The sequence below is a fragment of the Leptonychotes weddellii genome, chromosome 7 (genome assembly GCF_054177405.1).
Source record: "Leptonychotes weddellii isolate Sample4059 chromosome 7, ASM5417740v2, whole genome shotgun sequence".
NCBI classification, from domain to species: Eukaryota; Metazoa; Chordata; class Mammalia; order Carnivora; family Phocidae; genus Leptonychotes; species Leptonychotes weddellii.
In genome coordinates this window covers 94,252,331-94,271,729 of record NC_138375.1, presented here as the reverse complement: position 1 = coordinate 94,271,729, position 19,399 = coordinate 94,252,331, and the positions used below count along the sequence as shown (strand labels likewise).

The 19,399-nt window shown below is 44.4% G+C and overlaps 1 protein-coding gene across 4 annotated transcripts in view; it reads left to right on the top strand.

The window, feature by feature from the left end:
• PIK3R1 (phosphoinositide-3-kinase regulatory subunit 1) overlaps positions 1-17,301 on the top strand; it is an 84,396-nt gene extending 67,095 nt beyond the window's left edge. For 2 of the 4 annotated variants that reach the window (XM_081826781.1, XM_081826782.1), the window contains 9 exons: positions 8,392-8,494; positions 9,199-9,297; positions 9,399-9,579; positions 9,745-9,870; positions 10,573-10,715; positions 10,925-11,101; positions 11,194-11,262; positions 11,856-12,026; positions 13,093-17,301. In XM_081826781.1, the coding sequence (XP_081682907.1) occupies positions 8,392-8,494; positions 9,199-9,297; positions 9,399-9,579; positions 9,745-9,870; positions 10,573-10,715; positions 10,925-11,101; positions 11,194-11,262; positions 11,856-12,026; positions 13,093-13,282 (1,259 nt within the window). In that variant the 3' untranslated portion in view covers positions 13,283-17,301. Of the gene's footprint in view, positions 1-4,911; positions 5,053-5,080; positions 7,019-8,391; positions 8,495-9,198; positions 9,298-9,398; positions 9,580-9,744; positions 9,871-10,572; positions 10,716-10,924; positions 11,102-11,193; positions 11,263-11,855; positions 12,027-13,092 lie in introns of those variants that run through there. The other 2 variants (XM_006751891.3, XM_006751890.3) reach the window with 2 other exon arrangements.
• Positions 17,302-19,399: the final 2,098 nt, after the last annotated feature.

Genomic DNA, 19,399 nt, shown 5'->3' with positions numbered 1-19,399 from the left:
GACTTTAAGAAGTAGTAAATGTTTTAAATGACAGTATCATAAAAAGCATCATTGTAGAGTTGAAAGCATTGCCTAGCTCTTCTCTGCTTCGCCCCCAGAGGTTGAGAGGTCATGTGGTGCTAACCAAACTGTGTGCCAGAACCAGGTCACCTGGAGGTGGTCACCTGCGGAAGGGACTCAAGCCTGGGGCTCAGCGCTGCACCTGCTTCCTGGGTTTGGGGAACCGTCATGAGGAATGGGGCTGCTTTTAAGTCCTCTGAAGTTCCCAGTATGGATCACCTATAGTAAAGAGCCCCAGTGCAATTTTTATAGCTGTGGTATAAAACTCAGAGTCACTCCATCCATCGTGCGCTGGTAAGAACAGTGAGTCTCAAATAGATCTGGGTTTCAATCAGCTCTTGGCTGCTTATTTGCCGAGTTCATATCAAGTAACTCAACCTTTCCAAACTGTTTTCTAGTCTGCGAAATGGGAATAATGCCTCTCTCCTGGGGTGGTTGTGAGATTTAAATGAGGTGACAAGTACTGGAAGTCATGACCCTAGAGCCTGTCTCTACCATTGCTCAGCTCTGGTTTTTAAGGACCTACTGGAGGGGGGCCCCCTTCAGCTCCAGCTCCTCATTCCCGTCAGGCCCTTCCCCCCGAGCCCACACTGCCAGCCAGCAGAGCCAGGCCTCTAGATGCCTGCACGGGCTTCACTGCTAATCTGCAGACGACACATTCACTGGGCAGGTCCTGCTCTGTGGGTGCATTGCTTGGAGGGAGGAAGGTACCTTACTTAGTATCATGCCCCTTCCCGCGTGTGCAGCTTGGTGAGTGGAGGGGCCTGGATTTCAGTAGCACCTCCCCGTGCCACGTGCCTCTGTGCAGTGCACAAAATGCACAACTGTACACAGCAGCCCCAAACAGTGCCATCTACTTCATTTCACAGGAAGGTCTTCTCCCTGTTTGATGTGCAGTGATCAACCCATTGCATAGGCTTATGCCCTTAAGACCTTGTCCTCTTCAACTTAACTGTTCCGTAGTTCTTCCTGTTACTTTCCTCTGCTTAGTTACATTCCTCAAGGACAAAGCCTTCTTCTCCTGTTGAGCTCCTCCTAGCATAGAGCTAAGCAAAGGATAACAATCATCCGCATGAATTTTTAAAAATTCTTTGACAGACTAACCAACTTTCAAAGAACTTTGGCATACCCGCTCATGTAGTGCATCCGGCAAACCTGTGAAGCAAGCATCTCCCCTATTTGGAGGGAAACTAAGGTTTGAAAGGTTAAACACAGAGTCACTGAGTTCTCAGAACTTGGATAGTCTGCTGTTCCCTTTGTTCCTAAAAGTCTTAAAAGTACCTAAAGCTGAACAGCAGGTTTTCTTGACTCATTATGGGCTATGTTTACCCTACTGATACTTAGGTATAGCTAAAGCAGATTTCTATAGGGCAACTAAGGTACAAACAGGACCATTTAACACAGGGCAGCTCTGAATGAAACCCATTTTAAGTGTATTTACATTATTTCAGATTTTATGGATATATTCAGAAATATTAATCAGCATAATTGAAGTCTAATACTGCACCCTCAAGCCCAGAGTGGAAAATAAATGACTCTTTCTCCCTCCTGCCCTTCTACACCTGTCAGAGTTAATGTTTAACCACTGGCGCATTGCAAAACATTCATCCTGAAGAGCCTGATTCATAAATCTTGTTTTAAATGCTCTGGGCTTGGTTTTCAACCAAGACTAAAGCAAGCACTAAGGTAGAGGGAAATGACTTTCAAAGAGTTTTACTTTTCTCTGATTTATTTTTTATTGGGTTTAAAATGTGGTCTGACATTAGAGGGTTGTTTCAAAGGTGAGAAATGAAACCTTGAAAAAAAGGCATATATTTAGATGGGTCGGAATAAACAGAGAGGCAAGCCATACTAGGTTAAAATGAAAAATCGGAAGTTTTATTCGTGCTCTGAAAAAGAAGTGTATTTCAGGGGTGCGTGTATCAGTGGAGTATCGGGCAACTTTTGTTTTCATCTCGCAGACTCCTTCCTTCTCTCTCGGGGCAGCATTCGAGAGGGAAGGAGTGCTTCATTCTGCCAAGCAATGGTCACACCTTTTCACATATTTTGTAGAATGTATCCTGTGTAAATCTGGGCTTATTTATGAATTCAAATGGACATCCTCCTTAGTGCAGCGTCAGTAAGAGCACTGGACGTGGGGTAAAGAATTTGCATCTTCCTGAAAGCCCCTTCGGTCCTCATTTGTCTTAAAATTATGAAGGGAGTCATTCATTTAACCCTTGAAGATTTTGGTTCACTTATTTTTTTCTGAGCACTGCATTTTTTTTTTTTTTTTTTTAAAGAAGCTGTGCAGGATGGAAGCTGGTTGGGGAACGCTATCTGATGGTGATTTGCACGTGTGAGATAGTGTTCTGTCTGTACTTTTCAAGCTTACTTTCACGGTATTTTCCTGACTATATCACGCCTGCGGAGAAACGAAATGTGGCTTTTTTTTTTTTTTTTTTTGCCTCTGAAATGAGTTTTACAAAACTTTGAGGAAAGGAGAAGTAGTAAGACATATTGTTTTGAGGAATCCAGAAGGTAAAGTTAGTTTTCAAATATATGTGTAAGTTCTCTAGTCTGGCTGAGTTTTTTGGGGTCTCGGATACATGCTGAAATTAAAATACAAATTTTTTTTTTTAAGAGCTTAGCAGCCACATGAGCAACACTCCCTAAGTTGATATGACATCTGTGCATTTGATTTATGAGTTATTTGCAAATGAATCCTCTGTTTAATTCGTGTGAAGTTTTGGACATAGTGGGAGATGAATGAAACAATGCAGAAAGTTGAACATCTTCTCCCAAGGAGAAGTTACTGATTCTGTTCTACCAGCAGAGGGCTCCCTTTTTAAGCTAATGAAGAGCAGCGGGCGTCTTGCCCATCACTTTTCAAAGCCGAAAACTGAATGAGAAAAGACTCAGCTCACACTTCCAGTAATGTAATAGAACCTCTATGGTAGAGGATTGTACATGTTGTGAGAAACTTGACGCAAAGTTCTCAAATCTAAGACTTGCTCTAAGTTGGGGGTGTACTGCTTTCTTGGACAGTGGACAGTTTTCTTCTGAGATGGAAAATACACTGTTGGGCTAGAAAACATCATCATCTTGGAAGGTTTTGACATGGAACATCATGTAAAATCAGACAGGTATGCTGAGGAGACTGATGTTTCCAAGCTTTCTAGCTTTAGAAAGACTATTTTTAAAAGTAGGGCAAGATTCTGCAGCTGAGGATGCAAGCGTGTTCTTAGAACTAACCATATGTCCCTGTGATCAGCAGGCAGGAGCTGGAAGATTCTCTTAAAGACTTTTTTCTTTCCATTGGAAAGTAGGTTTTTCATGCTCTCTCAGTTGCACCAAAGGAAAGTTTGTTGAAGTCACTTGTATCGTGAGGTTAGCACACTTCCAGATACTGCAGGTGATCCTCAAGCTGGGGCCTGCCTGCGTGCACTTTTATGTCCGCCCCTCGATCTTCCTTTAGCTCTGCATGGGACCATGGAGTCACCTTCCTATGCAGAGTCTGAGGGTAAATACTATAGACAGAACCGTGCTTCTTCACAGATAATTAGAAGGTCTTTTTTAAGTAAATAAGCTAGAAATAGAAAACAGAAAAAGTCAGTTTTGTTATAGGTGTGAAATTTTTCACACGTGGCCTAAAAGAAATTAACTTCAGTTTCACTTGTTAATTTTAACTTTCTCTGGCAGAAGGAAGTGAAGACCCAGGGCCAGTGGGTGGAGAAAAAGGAGTTTAGGACCAAAAGTCTGAAGGCTAGGTTGTGGTGCTTGGGCCTTGATCCCATGGCAGACCACTTCACCCCTCTGCCCTCTGGTTCGGGGTTATGTGTGTGTCGCCTGAGGGATTTCTTGAAGTGCTCTTCAGAATTACTTTCTGGTTTTAGAGCTAGTGATTCTGTGACTTGACCTTGTTACGGTGCTGGGGATATCAGTAAAGCCGTCCATCTTACGCAGATGCCAGTGAAAATTTTCTTAGGTCAAATTTTAGTCTGGTTCATTGCAACTTTCTCAGAGGACAGAAGTCCTCTGGGAGGGCATACCATTCTCCTGGCCCTATCCTTTGCGCCATTTAGCAGTCACGTGAACTTCATGCAGACACACCTTTTAAGTGTTAGGCAACCAGACGGCCAGTTAAACTGGGTTGAAGTCGGCTCCATAAAAGTAGCTGCATAGTGGGTTTCTTCTGCCAGTCTTCACGTGGTCGTGGAGGGTAGTATCCATGCAGACTTACAGTAGTCTTCCCTGGGATCCTCTCCTCCGACGAGCAGACCTCTTGCAAACCTGTCCCCTGCCGAGCCCCTCCGCGGGGCTCTCCTGGTACACCTGCGGGGCGAGGTGGACTCGAGCAAGGCTCGGTGTTCTGGGCCGTTCGGAGAGGCTCAGGCCTTTACAAGCAAGGCTTTGATTCTATTTTTGCTGAACTAGCTCAGCCACTTCCTGTGTTGGGCCGTGCATAGTGCCTCGCTTCACTGTGGCCACTTGAGCCCCGCGCGCTGCTGCAGCCAGTTAGACTATTTTAGGTCCCTTCACAATGGCCTTCTCATTTCCTCGGCGAAAATGAGCTAGTCGGGCTGGCAGTGGCCACTTGTTAGCCGATGACAACTTTGACTTTGACTTGGGCTCGCCTCCCCCACCCGAAATCCCTAGCTCAGCAAATATTTGAACCTGCCCAAGTTAATCATGAAGCCGTGATCTTTATCTGCGAGCCGCGCGAGCGCCAGGGCTTTTTCCCTCCCGCGGACAGCACCAGCACCAGCATCCAGTGGCTCTCTCCATGGCGAGCGGGCGGTGAGCGGCGCTGCTGCGGCAGTCCCGGCCCGGCGTCCCTGTCGCGCCGCGCGAGCCCGAGGGTCCCGCGCCGCCGCCGCCCCTGCACTCTGCGGGCGCGAGCACTGCCACGGAGCGGGGGCCGCGGGGGCCGCGGGACTAGCCGGGGGCATTGTTTGCACTGTCGGATCCTGGCCTTGCCGCGGGAAACTGCAAACATGCATAACCTGCAAAGTAAGTTGCCTTTCCCTTGTGCCCCCCTCGCTGCTCCCCTGCTCTGCTTTTTGTACTTCCGTGAGAGGTTCCCTTCTGTAGTTTGTCTTTGCGGGGGGGTGTGTGTGTGAGTGTGCGAGTGAGACTGATTAAGTGCTGTCTGGGGAGGGCAGATAAGAGATTAGCGGAGACACTCCCCCCCTTTCCTTTCCTCGAGGGACACAGTGGGAGGAAAAGATGGGGTTTAGGTTAGAAATGGGGAAGGAGGTAATTACAAAGTGCTTGGCTGGAAGTTGGTGCAGGGCCAGGCCTTGGAGAGAGGTGGAAAATCCCGTCTCCCTCCCCTCCTCCCTGGGTCAGTTTGCCACAGGGGATCCAGCAGCAGGACTGGTTTGCACCAAGTGCTCCCAATGGCGTGGGCTGGCCCTCTGGGCTGTTAGCCTGTCCACAGCTACTGGCAGCACTCCTTTTGGGAGAGGAAACGCATTTGTATTAAACAGAAAATTTTTTTTCTGAACCTGATCTGAGGACATATCCCACCCCCCACTTTGACCGTGTGTGTGTGTGTGTGTGTGTGTGTGTGTGTGTGTGTGTGTGTGTGTGTGTGTGATTTTGAGTTGAGGAATAGAAGAGTGTCCCTGGGAGCCGGCTGCAGGGTCTGGGGTTGAGTCTGCCTTCCTCATTAATGGGGAAATGAATTCAGGTAGACAGGGTACAAGTGAACAGTGCTCAGAGAATGCCTTGCTTTGCTCCACTACTTCCTATGATTTATATTGTAAACGTAGACAGATGGTTTACAGTGGGAATGTACATTTGGCTCTAGGAAGGGTGGCCGGATTATATGCAGAATGGCTTTAAAGAACTAAAATTAACAGATCTATAGGGGAATTGATTTCCTTACATTAAATATTGCTAACCAGGATTAATAGTCCCCAGAGTGTGAGGCATTAAATCCCCAAAGTGATTACATCACTCTCCCCCCTCCAGCAGTACTAAGCCCATCTTCAGACTTCTGGTGCCACCGGTGAGAAACAGTTTGCAAACATCCTGCTACCTCTACTCTGCATTCTGATATATGGCCTCTTTCTTTTTGGAAGATATAACTTACCTTGACTACTCTTGTTAATAACATTAAATTTCTGCTGGTAATACACACGTCTTCATTCCTATTAAGATTTTTCATTGTTATTCCCTAAGGTCTAGTTTTAACTTTACTATGTTTGGTAGAAGGAGATTTTTCTTTTAATTGTGCTTTCTCATGTGGTACATTTGTAACAGTGTTTAAGGTCTGAGTTGTCAGTGAATTCTGTAGGAATGAAATGAAATTGGATCCAGAGTTCTTAATCCCTTCTGCTTTTAATATATACAGGAGGTATTTAAGGGCTGTAAAATATACCTTAAATATACCATTTTGATGCATTTGTAAGATTTTTAGACCAAGGCATGATCAGGCTCTCCATAAACCCAGATGCACGGCGGCGGGGGGGGGGGTTGCTGCAGCATATCAGCTTTTGTCAACCTGCCAACAGCGGAGCGTACCATGCTGCAAGGAGTAATAAAAAAGGAATTAGAAAACTCACTGGCGGAGGAGAACAGTCAAATTAAACACCTTTTTGAAACGATGAGCATGTATACATTGCCGGTCTAGTAAATGTAGGTTCTCAGCGAGGTTGGGATTGTGTTAGGGCTGGATGTCGAAGAGAAATGATGAAGCAGGAGTGGTCTGGTGACATTTTTCTGACTTGATTGGCTGGGGTGTGTGATGTAATAGGTTACAGTGCAGCCCCTTATAGGTTTTAAAATGAATTCCAAGACACCATTACAAAGAAAGCCGGACTCTTTTCTTATAACTGAGCTCAGCCAAGGGAAACTCTCGCACAAATGTACAACACTGTTTGGAATATGGAAGACCTGGATTTAGAATATGCTAAGACAGATAGAAATTGTGGCACAGACTTGATGTTTTATATAGAAATGGATCCACCAGGTAATACTGCAATATTCTTTTAGAAAGCTAGTTAATTGTGTGGCTTTTTTTTTTTTTTTGACAACTACTGTAAGTGATCCTCTTTAGATTTCTATTTATTAACTTGTAATTTAATAAAAATTTGCTTGATCATAGCTTGGACATGAAATTGTTTGCCTGTGGAAGCAAGATCAGGCTGTATGTGGTGAATGCTTTTTCTTACTTGAACAGATAGGAATTGAATTCCAGTTTTTCACTGGTGTCTTTTGTTAATTGAGGTCTTTTTGCTATTTGGGTTATAGTGTTGTATATCGTTCATACTGTTCCTTTAATTAAAAGGATGCGTCCTTTGTGCTGCTTTTCTCTTTTGACAGTGGATGAGGACAGTGTGGTACTTTGCAGTGATAACACTTGGTACTTTTAGAAAGCATGTAAAACCTAGCAGTGATTGCAGCTCAGTCCTAGGTGACCTGAAACTATTCTAAATCAAACGCTGAGACTTTGCCGGTTCTTATATTAAGATACTGTACTGAGAAAAGGAGTTGGCTTCCTAATATTTATTTAGTCCTAGCCTTTATAAAATATTCTTGATAGACTCCTGAAATTTTTGCATAAAATACTAATCCTTTAATTTAAAACTTGTGACTTTTAGAATTCAGTTACAAACGCTAGCCTTATTTTGCTTCCTAAATTCTATTCCAATATTAGCCCTGCTCCCAATTAAGAAATTCAGAAGCACTGCAGTCTTTTATTTGTCACCAATTGGTATATGAATTCTGATTTGACATTGAGGAAGAGGGCTATGGTTTTTCCTCAGTCTTGGCATATAGAGCACAGTTTATCCAAAAGAATATTAACGTGAATACTAAAGAGATTTAGGTCACAGATGAGTTTCTTAAAGTGGTTTTTGGCAAAATAGTGCCTGAAATACTAAGATTAGAGAAACCCAGTTCCTCCTCTTAAAACATATTGCTGTGGATGAGTTTTATTACAGCAACAGCATTTGTGGAGGATAGAAACCAAATTTGTCTTTTATAATTAAATAAGAAGAGGAAATTAAAGCCAACCCATGTGATTCTTCCTGCTCATATGTTCACGGTTTCCTATTTTAGATGGATTTGATCAGGCCTGAAACTTTAATATAACTAGAGCCTAGAAGTAGAAAAAGCCGGGACTCTGGATTCACTCTGAAATTCATTCACAGGGCCAGCCCGGTTTATTTGTTAACCTGTAAGCTGTTCTCTCTTTTCCACTTCCTTTTCAACAAAATGATGCTGTTTCATACAACTGTGCATTATTGCTGTACCTCACAGTATTCTAAAGAAACTTAAATTAGACCTAAGCATTTCAACTGTAGTTGGGATTGCCAACAACTTTTTCTCTTTCTCCTGTAGCATTGCCTCCTAAACCACCAAAACCCACTACTGTAGCCAACAACGGTATGAATAACAATATGTCCTTACAAGATGCTGAATGGTACTGGGGAGATATCTCAAGGTAAGGCTGTAAGCACGCTTGAGTTTTCACTAGAGAGAGTCCTAGTTTTAGAGAAAGAAACACACCAGCGTGCTAAGTTCCATTTTTAGGATATCCTCCAACATAAGCATGAAGCATAGTTGGTTGTCTTCCAAAGAAGACCAGAGAAGTCCCTGAGCGCCGGGGCACTGTGGGTGCTGGATGCCACGGGAAATTAAATACTCGACAAGTTTCATTATTGACAGAAATGTCAGGAAAGCACCAGGGTGGAGTGGCACTGCCTAAAGGCAGGGTCCAAAGTCACTTTCCATTAGGAAAACTGTCAGGGTTCGTGTTATTTACAAGGGCATCTTCATTCATTGCTTTTTTTGAAGGGGGAGTAAGGAGTCCCTTTGGGGGGGATCATGTCTTTTTGTGCTCGTTTGTCAGTGTGTTTGGTGAAAGAATAAATTAAAACTTTGTACCACAGAGATACCAGTACTGAAAGTGGGTATTTTTGTTTTGTTTAGCTCCCAGTTTGTAATGAGATGAAATTTATAACATTTCTATATAAACAATACATGCAATCTGTAGCGGGCGGAGGAGGGGTAGAGAGGCGCTCTCTACCTACTTTGTGCTTAGTTTTGCTGTGCAGTTAAAACTCTAAAAACCAAAGGCTGTTTTAAAAATGGAAGCAGTCAGTGAATACTCAAAGTGAGCTTTGTCTTGTGTCGTTTTCATTTCAGGGAAGAAGTGAATGAAAAACTTCGAGATACAGCTGACGGGACCTTTTTGGTACGAGACGCATCTACTAAAATGCATGGTGATTATACTCTTACACTAAGGTGAGTCAGGGAACGTAGCCAAGATTGAGGTGTGGAAGCAGACATTAAAACATATTTCTTTAGAGAAGATTGTAATGCCATTACTTTTATTGTATCTACAGGAAAGGAGGAAATAACAAATTAATCAAAATATTTCACCAAGATGGGAAATATGGCTTCTCTGACCCACTGACCTTCAACTCTGTGGTTGAACTAATAAACCACTACCGGAATGAGTCTCTAGCTCAGTATAATCCCAAACTGGACGTAAAGTTACTTTATCCAGTATCCAAATACCAACAGGTAATCAAAACTGAAATACTCATGTTACAGTATTTAGACAAGATACTTTCAAACGTTTAGAAAGCATGGTGAAGCAGACAAAGTGCATGTAGTGAGGTTTTAGTTTGATAATGGCCAAAACAATGACTATAAATATCTCGTCAACTGAAGTTCTAATTCTTCCAGGATCAAGTTGTCAAAGAAGATAATATTGAAGCTGTAGGAAAAAAGTTACATGAATATAACACTCAATTTCAAGAAAAAAGTCGGGAATATGATAGATTATATGAAGATTATACCCGTACTTCCCAGGTGAGTGTTCTGTGAAAGCCACATTATAGTCTCAGACCTTTTAGTTACTAGAATCTAAGATGTGTCCTTTCAGTTTGGGAAAAAGAAAGTTGACCTTCTGCTACTAAGGTGGGGGGAAACACTATTATTCATCATTATCTCTAGACCATGGTATCTCTATAAGCTTTCCAATGAAGCTCTTACAGATTTTAGAATAGTAATCATGATAATTGAAGAGGTTGCTGTGAGTTTTAAGTGGATTTGACATAATTCCTGATTGAACAAGTCCCCCCCCCCCGCACAAACTTGTGTAACCTCCAAAATGGGGATTTAACTATTACATACCCTGTCATAAAAAAGTAGAGGCTCCATTTACTGCAGTATTATCTTCTCTAGGCCGAGATGTATCTAGGACCACCAGAGGGAGTAGAAGGCAACGTGGATTCCTTAAATTGCTGATAAAGGGGAAGGACTTTTAAAACGATGAAAACTATAGGAAGTTGTCAGACAGTATTCTTTCACAGACCGGGAAAAGTCCCCAGGGAAATGTGTGCTCCTGTGCTATTATTTTAATGGGTTTTATGAATGAGAGGCCTTGCCTGCTAACCGAGTACTTACATGCTCGGTAAGTAATAGCCTCAAATGCCCTGACAGTGTCTCACAGTAACACAGTACCTGTTCTATGAAAGGTATGACATTGTCTTATTAAACACTGTGTTGTAGGAAATCCAAATGAAAAGAACAGCTATTGAAGCCTTTAATGAAACCATAAAAATATTTGAAGAACAGTGCCAAAGTCAGGAACGGTACAGCAAAGAATACATAGAAAAATTTAAACGTGAAGGCAATGAGAAAGAAATACAAAGGTGGGTGAATCATGAGGGTTGTCCTTGTGTGAAAGATTATCTTGCTTTCTGTGCTTTGAATAATTAAAAAAAAGAACCACCACAACAGCCCTAGGAAGCATTCTTTACCTGAGGAAAAGTCCTGGGAAACCATACTGAGTCTTTGCCTAAGCTTTGGGAAACCGTCATGATGAAGCAGGTAGTGACCCATGCCTTTCTCCTGCCTCTAGGATTATGCATAATTATGAGAAGTTAAAGTCCCGAATCAGTGAAATTGTGGACAGTCGAAGAAGACTGGAGGAAGACTTGAAGAAGCAGGCAGCTGAGTACCGGGAGATTGACAAACGCATGAACAGCATTAAACCAGACCTCATTCAGCTGAGAAAGACAAGAGACCAATACTTGATGTAAGTGGAAAGCCGAACCCTGGAAGCCAACAACTGAGAGTTGCAAAAGTTAAGGATACATCATTAATGCGTTTTGCTTTTCTGTTTTCCAGGTGGTTGACTCAGAAAGGTGTTCGGCAGAAGAAGCTGAATGAGTGGTTGGGCAATGAAAATACGGAAGAGTAAGTACTGCCTGCAGGTGGGAGGCAGCAAAGGAGGTTTTTTGTTTTAGGGAAACGCATGACTTGCTTTGTTTGCAGAAAAGTGAGCAATTTTACCACATTTGGAACATCCTCTACAAGCTACGTCTCTTTATCCAGAATGTTAAAAAAGGAAAGTTCAGGGAAGGGGGATGGCGATCTAGATTTCCCCCCCGACACTGCTGTAAAACGACCCTGTGTCCATAACGAAGGCCCTGGACACCTGAAAACTCCCCATGTGTTTCTCAAACAATCGGGAGGGGGGGAAAAAAAAAGACACAATTCTTTTCAGTGTATCTCCAAAGCTTAAGTAGATGTTTTGTTTGAATTATTTGAAAACTGGCAGTCCTCCTAGTCAATACATTTCCTGATCTGAACTGGACAAACAGGATTGGTTGATACCCTCCTCTCTGCCCAGGTACCTCAATGTAGTTCCTGACTCGAAAAGAGCGAGAGTTTCACTTACTGGTGTTCTTGGTCCAGGGAGGTCACACTGAAGGCTAGGCTGGATGAGAAAAGGCCAGCCAGGCCGTCCCCGCTGCTCCACGGAGACCCTTTCTCTCCTTCCTCTCTAGCCAATATTCGCTGGTGGAAGATGATGAGGATCTGCCGCACCACGACGAGAAGACCTGGAATGTGGGCAGCAGCAACAGAAACAAAGCTGAGAACCTACTCCGAGGGAAACGAGACGGCACCTTCCTGGTCCGGGAGAGCAGCAAACAGGGCTGCTACGCCTGCTCCGTAGTGTACGTAGCTGCAGCCGGGTTTGGCCTGTCACACCGGTCCTGACGGGTCGCTTGCTTCCGTTCCTTCAGCCACCGAGCTTGGGGCAGGGATTTGAAAAAGTTCCCATCTGGAAGAACCTCACAGTGCAATGGTGCAGAATAGGAAAGAAGACAGGCTGTTTTTCAAGTCTAGGCAGAAGCACAGAAACCTGCCGTGGAGGTCAGACTGGGGTTTGGGTCCTGTTTCACCAGCTACTTAGTCCCAAGTCCAAATCTTTTCATCTTTACAGTGGAACTAGCAACACTTGCCCCCCACCCCCTTTTAACCTCCCAAGGCTAATAGCATTAGAATGTGAGGTGATTCCCACGAGAGCTCCACCCACAGGGCAGGTCCACAGCAGGAACGGGTCAGAACAGCAAGAGAAATGTCACTGCCCTGTGAGAGCAGGGCACCCAAGAGAAGACATTTGAAGACATTTCCGTCATAGGGCATATTTTCCTTTTACTTTTCATACTATTCCCCCCTCCTATCACTTCAGAAAAGGGAGTGTCCTCTAGGAAGGAAAGGTTCTAAAAATACAACATCTTTGTGACCTCCTTCCATTTAAGCAGAGAAAAAAATCCTACAGGAAAGAGGAAGTAAGAAGAACGTTGAGCTAAGGCCAGGAGAATAGGAGAATATAGGGTGAATGCAGAGTGAATCCGACGAATACTGGTAATGGGAGAGCCCCCGTCGTCGTCAGGCCAGCACCGCTCCGAGTGGCGGGAAGCTTCTGCACTTCCCGTGCCCTGGCCCTTCTGCCAGGTCCTTCGTATGCGTGATCTCACTTCTCAAAGCCACCGTGGTACAGTATGTACCACTTTAAAGTCGCAAATACAGTGGCTCAGTGAGGCTGTCGCCAGCCCACAGCACTCTGCCCGCGAGTGACAGAGCCACGAGTTGACGGCGAGCCCGGGAGGTGTCCCCTCCTGGAGAACGGCCTGCAGAGTGCACTTTCGCATGACGACGACTTCATGAGCAACGCCTCGTGGAGTCGAGAATTGTCTAGGACTGGCTCAAAAGGCGTGTTCTCTCTCTCCTCTGCAGGGTGGACGGCGAAGTCAAGCACTGTGTCATCAACAAAACGGCCACCGGCTACGGCTTCGCCGAGCCCTATAACCTGTACGGCTCTCTGAAAGAACTGGTGCTTCATTACCAGCACACGTCCCTCGTGCAGCACAATGACTCGCTCAACGTCACACTGGCCTACCCAGTATACGCACAGCAGAGACGATGAAGCGCTTGGCCTTGGATCCTGCTCCTGACCTTCAGCCACTCTGAGGCCTCTGGACAGCACAGGGCTCCTCTCCGGCCTTGACCTGTCATTGAGCTGCGGAAACGAGGCCATCTGCCTTCAGATGGGACAAAAGAGTAGAGGGGAAGACACGCAGCCTAGCACCGTGCGGTGACCCTACATCTCTGATCTGGAGCGCTTGTCCTTCCTTCTGTTTTTGGGGGGTTTTTTGTTTGTTGGTTTTGTTTTTGGGGTTTTTTTTTTTGGTTTAATTTAAGCCACAACAACACACGACACAAGGAGAAAAAGACATGCAAAAATCTCCGCGTGCAGGGACAAAGAGGCCTTTAACCATGGTGCTTGTTCATGCTTTCTGAAGCTTTACCAGCTCAAAGTGGGGACCTCGGAGACCAGAGGGTGGACAGGCTCCAGAGCCCCGGCCTGCGAGTGCTCGCGCCAGGCTGGCTGGGCCTGGGCCTTGCTGTGCACGGTGGACCCGGACACGTGGCACTGTGGATTATTTCCTTTTCTAACAGATGAACCATATGTAGCAGAAAGGCACTTCGGCTCACAAGAGACATTCTGGGAGACCATCGGCTCACGTACGTTCAGAGGAAATTCTGTTGTAGCGGAGTGCCAGAAAGTGTTTTGTTTAGACTTTGAAAAACAAAAAAACGACCCCACCAGTGGAAAAAAACGGAGCTTGGAAAACAAGACTTTAAATGACATTCATTATATAAAATATGTACATAACAATGGATGACTAACTATCAGATAGATTTGTATCAATACCAAATAGCTTCTGTTTTGTTTTGCTGAAGGCTAAATACAAAGTGCTATGCAATTCTTGTCATTGTTATCTCAATTTTAAATGTACCTTCAGAATAAGCTTCCCCCGCCCATTTCTGTTGCTTGAAAATATTGTCCCTGATTTTTTTGTTAATATTCGTTTGTGATTCTTTTCCTTTTTTTAAAAAAAGAAATGTACAGGATGCCAGTAAAAAAAAAGAAGAAAAAAAAGCTTCAGAATTAAAACTATGAAATATTTTACAGTTTTTCTTGTACAGAGTACTTGGCTATTAGCCCAAGGTTAAAAAGTTCATAACAGATTTTTTGGACTAAATGTTTTGTTGGGCAGTGCCTGATAAGCTTCAAAGCTGCTTTATTCAATAAAAAAAAGAGAAAGATATATAAATATGACAAAGTATCGCTGAGTTCAACAATGTTTCGAGACTCTTAAAATACGGTACCTGGTAATGCTTGTTTCGTAAAGAATTGTGAACTTCTTGAATCTGGGGGTGGGGAGGGGATGTAGCAAAGGGATGTACAGGTGGGGCGGCGGGAGGGGTGGCAAGATGGTATGCACTTTTCTCATGTTATGGAGAAGTGAGTAACTTACACTTCAGTCTTTTCCCACTCTCATTTGCTAGTTACTATACATTAATGACAAGTACAGACCGACTGGGACTCTAACGCGATGTGGCGGCAGGTCAGATAAGGTAGTTCGTAGGAAGAAAGTCAGCCTCCTGGGGCGGTGTTCACCTTTATTTGGAACACTGCAGGGTATAATCGCTGCATTTAGAATATGTGTCTCTTTTTAACATGAGATTACCCATTACAACTAATAAACATTCATTTCAGAAAAAGCCATGACCTGAAAAAAAGATTTTTATCTGCACATTTGTTATTTTCCTACCTTCCCATTCAACTGAGACCACAAGGCCAATACCCATGCTCCGAGCCGCTCCTGTGCTGGGCTCTGGAGAGCTCAGTAAAGGCCACTGCAGGGATTCCCGACAGTCCTCCCGGTTCATCCAAGTCAGCGTACAGTTTCCACTTCAGCGTGGGGGAAAGGCAGGGGTCTTAGAGCATCCTTTCCAACTTGGGGCCAGAGGGAGAGTCTGTCCCGGACTTACACATGCCTAGTCCATTCTGTGTGGCGGCAAGCGTCCGTGTGTGGGGAGGGCCAGAGGATCGATGTGACAGTCCCGACCCTGGTAGTTTCCAGTGGAGTCTCACAAGTGCAGTTTTCCTTTGCCAGGATCGCTTCAGCCACGGCTTTATTTCAGATACTCCGGGGAGGGCTTTTTGTTGTGGTTTGCAATGGTAATTCCTTTTAAAAACTCTTTTGAAGTAACTGGTCCAGCAGCTGACTTCAACTGCAGAATGTCGGTCTTACGGCCAGACTATCAGCCCTGAGACCTGACTGCACTGACCAGACCATCTCCCTCTCATCGCCACATGACCAAGGACTGCCCTGCTTGTAAGTGTCGCCTTGAAAACTGTCCTTCCACTTCCCACGCAAGCCCACCGCTTCTTTAAGAGTGGTTTATAAACTAACGTCCTGGTGGGGTCTTTTTTGGTAGCACATCCATGGATGCTGTTAAGTATAATTTTCATTTCACATTTAAAATACAAGATCTGAGATGGAATGTTTCGTTAAAAGATAGTTTTGTTAACGTTTTTGGTTCACCACTCTCCCAAGATGGCTCGGTCTCTAGGCACCTGCCTTAGTTTTGCATCTCACAGACGTAAGTGCAGTAGGGCTCTCTCTGAGCAGCCAAGGCAGGCTTCATCATTCCCTGTTTATAGTGAGTTACACTGTAGCCATGAGGTCACGCCTCTGCCAAATGCCTTCTGGATTGCGTGTAGCGTGCCCACCACATTCGTCCTTCTACACGCTTGACCAGAAGAGCTCTTGGGGTTCGATTGGTCATCTCCTAATAACACTGAGTGGCTCATGAGTATGAATGGATACAGCAGAGGCACTCCTGAGAACATGCTTTCATGCACGCAGTGATTTTTTCCCCACGTGCTGCAGCATCCAGAGGCTAAGCTAGCTGCAGCGAGGCTGTGAGGGGGCTGGACAGTGGGAGCACGGGGACCCGATGCTACCCACAAGAGAAAAATCCTAACCCTGGGAGAAGGCAAAAAGCATGTGTTTGCAACATCTGACAAGTTCACGGCCCTTGATATATGTATATATGTATATGTGCATGGACTGTTTCCAGTACACCTTTCAGCCAAAACAGATCCACAGTCGTTGGGTTCAAGTACATAACAAGCACATGTCTAGTACAACTCTTGTGTATGTGTATGGGTTTTTTTTTTTCCTTTGAAGTGGCTTTGTCTTGTCTTCTAAAGGTGAAAATTGTTGGCAAGTGAAGTGAGAAGTTCATAATTCTTTGGCTTTTCTCTGCTTTGTAAAGTTTCTCCTTTCGGTGAGCTGGTCTGGATGACTTGCTTAACTTGGAAATCCTCATTTTCAGTGTGTCGAGTCAAAATGTGTTTATGTGAGCTGTCACTGTGGGGAACCAAGTGCTTTGTCATATAGCTGGTTATGAACTAGTCACGTGTCTGGGAGTCCTACTGATGTTCCTTAATGGGAGAAAAATTCTGCTGGTTTTAACACCTGTCCTTTTGCTATGCATGGTATCCAAGGAGTCGGAAAGCAGACCCTGAAATCTGAGTTCAGGCTCTTTTAAGAAAGGGGCAGTTTAAAGCACGATGCCTCACATGGGACAAAGTTCGAAAATGCCAAATTCTTATTTTTTTTTTTACAAAATCCAGTTGTGTAAAATACTAGTACTATGAGTAGCAAGGGAACAGAATTGGGTTCATTGGAAACACTATCCAACTTAACATTAAACTTGTCACCATGAGATAGCATTAGCTGCCCAGGATGCTGCTATTTAAAAAAAAAAAACAAAACAAAAAAAGGCAAAACAAAAAAACTCATTTATATGTGTGTATTTTTTAAAGCTACGATCTGTTCAATGTTTTTACAAATCTGTTTATATGACATTGTTAAAATAAAGTTGGTCTTTTGACGAGAGGGAGGATGTCATGGTCAGTTGTAATTCTGCCTTTACAAGGCAACTGGGTTGGGGGGTGGGGGGAGTGTGCCTCCTTGACATTTTGTTCAAGCTATAGATTCAGTGGAGCTATGTCTTGTTGATTTCAGTTGCTTCGATGCGTTGTATTAGGTCTTCAAACAGAATAAAGGTTGTTTTGAAACTTAAGTTACGGTTTGAAATTTCCATTATCACATAAGAAACACTGAACCTGAACCTGCTCTCTTCCTCTTCCAGTTAACAAATGCTGCTGCTGTTCCCCCAGTCTCCCACCTACCTGTTTTCATTCTGTCATCACATGAGCTCATTTTGGTGAAGTGAGAAAGACACTAAGTAGTCACAAGAATGACAGGTTAGTGTTGTTGGCAAAATTCCACTACCTCCTTAATGATGAAAACAAATACTTCTAGGTGATGTCATTTCAAATCATGTTCTTGCTATAATGGCCACTGTCCATCCGTCCTTTCCCTTGTCCACCATCCATCCCCAAACCTTCAGAATTGTTCTCGACAAACTACGTTTTGTTAAGGGAGCGGCTTTTGTCTCTAGTCTCTAGTCAGCACGTACTGAACGCCCACGGTACAGGGACAGCATGAGGCAGCATTCAACAGGGCGAAGTGTGACACGGGGTGTGACATGCGGCTCAGGGAGGGAGCTAAACTACACTCCACATCGAGGTTTCTCATTGTAGCATCTAGTTAATATGTACAAACCATTCTTTTTTTTTTTTTTAAAGATTTTATTTATTTATTTGACAGAGAAAGACACAGCGAGAGAGGGAACACAAACGGGAAGTGGGAGAGGGAGAAGCAGACCCCCTGCCGAGCAGGGAGCCCGATGCGGGACTCGATCCCAGGACCCTGGGATCATGACCTGAGCCGAAGGCAGTCGCTTAACCAACTGAGCCACCCAGGCGCCCTGTACAAACCATTCTTAATCTGAAATAACTTGCCATTTGTTTTTATTGCTGAGCAAATTCACAGTGACACTATTTTGCACGGACACGGCACTCATTTACCACGGAGGCACAGCAAGGGTCCCAGACAGGAAGGCGTGGTCCAGTAATGGAAATGAGAGGGGCGCAGAAATACAGTCATGGCGGCAAGGACTAACAGAGTGTGGCAATAACAAATGCACTTCCTGCTCCCCCCCGCCCCTCCCCGCTCAGTTCTGTCTCACAGAGAACTATACTTATCCCCAGGGTCTTTTGCCCTCTGGTTTCTAGGTCCTGAGTCTTGCCGTGGCGCCAGCTCTTGCCAGACAAACCCTCTCTCCAAGGTTTCAGGAGTCCCCCGATGCTCTGCCGCTCAGTAGAAGCCTCTGGTTTCTGAGCTAGACGTCAGCGCCTGCTCCCGTTTTTAGTCTAGCCCACGGGCTGGTAGCAGCTTTCTGCTGCTACTAATCCTCTGCATTCCCTCACCAGCACCTGTTTGGTTTCGGAGCCCTTCCATCACATGAGTAACCAATTCTCTTGATTTATTCATTCCCTTCTGTACGAGCTAGAATTTTTTTCCTGGCTGATCTCTGATCAATAAGCCATGTAAGTATCCATTCAACACTTCCCGTGCATTATTTCATTTAATCCTTACACAGTTTTGAGTTTAAAGACAATATCCCCATTGGACGTTAAATGATTTCCTCAGATCATGCAACAATTAGAGCACAGAGTCCAACACCTAAGTGGTCTGACTCAAGCCAAAACTCTTCACCCCGCCACTGTAACAGCCTTCCAGTGGGAAATGCTAGGGGCGGTTCAGAGGAAAGTTCACTGGTTACACTTCCTGATGGGGATCTAAGTGGTTCTCCACTGGCGGGCAGCACACAAGTGGCCAATAACGAATGGCAGGAAATGGCATAAGTTGGCTTTAGACCAGCGGGTTCCTGACTAACAGCATTAGCACCAGCACTATTTGGAAAGCTGTCAGAAGTGCAAATCCAAGGTCCTCTCACTCTGAGAGTAGGACCCAGCAATCTCTTTCAGCAAGCTCTCTGATTTTAATGCATACTATAGTTTGAGGATCACTACACTTAAGATCACCTGATTATTGATATAGTACTGCCAGTATTTTAATTAAAAGCCACCACCATTAAGGAGTGATAGAAATATATTTTACTTTATGATACAATTTATATTCACAGCATTGAGTCTATATAGAAAATAGACTGATTTTCAGGTTAGGAGGCCTAGGCTGGTCTTAGCTCTGTTTTTAGCCCACTGTGGGAACTTGGCCAACTCACTTCACCCATCTAGGCCTCTAACTGCCTA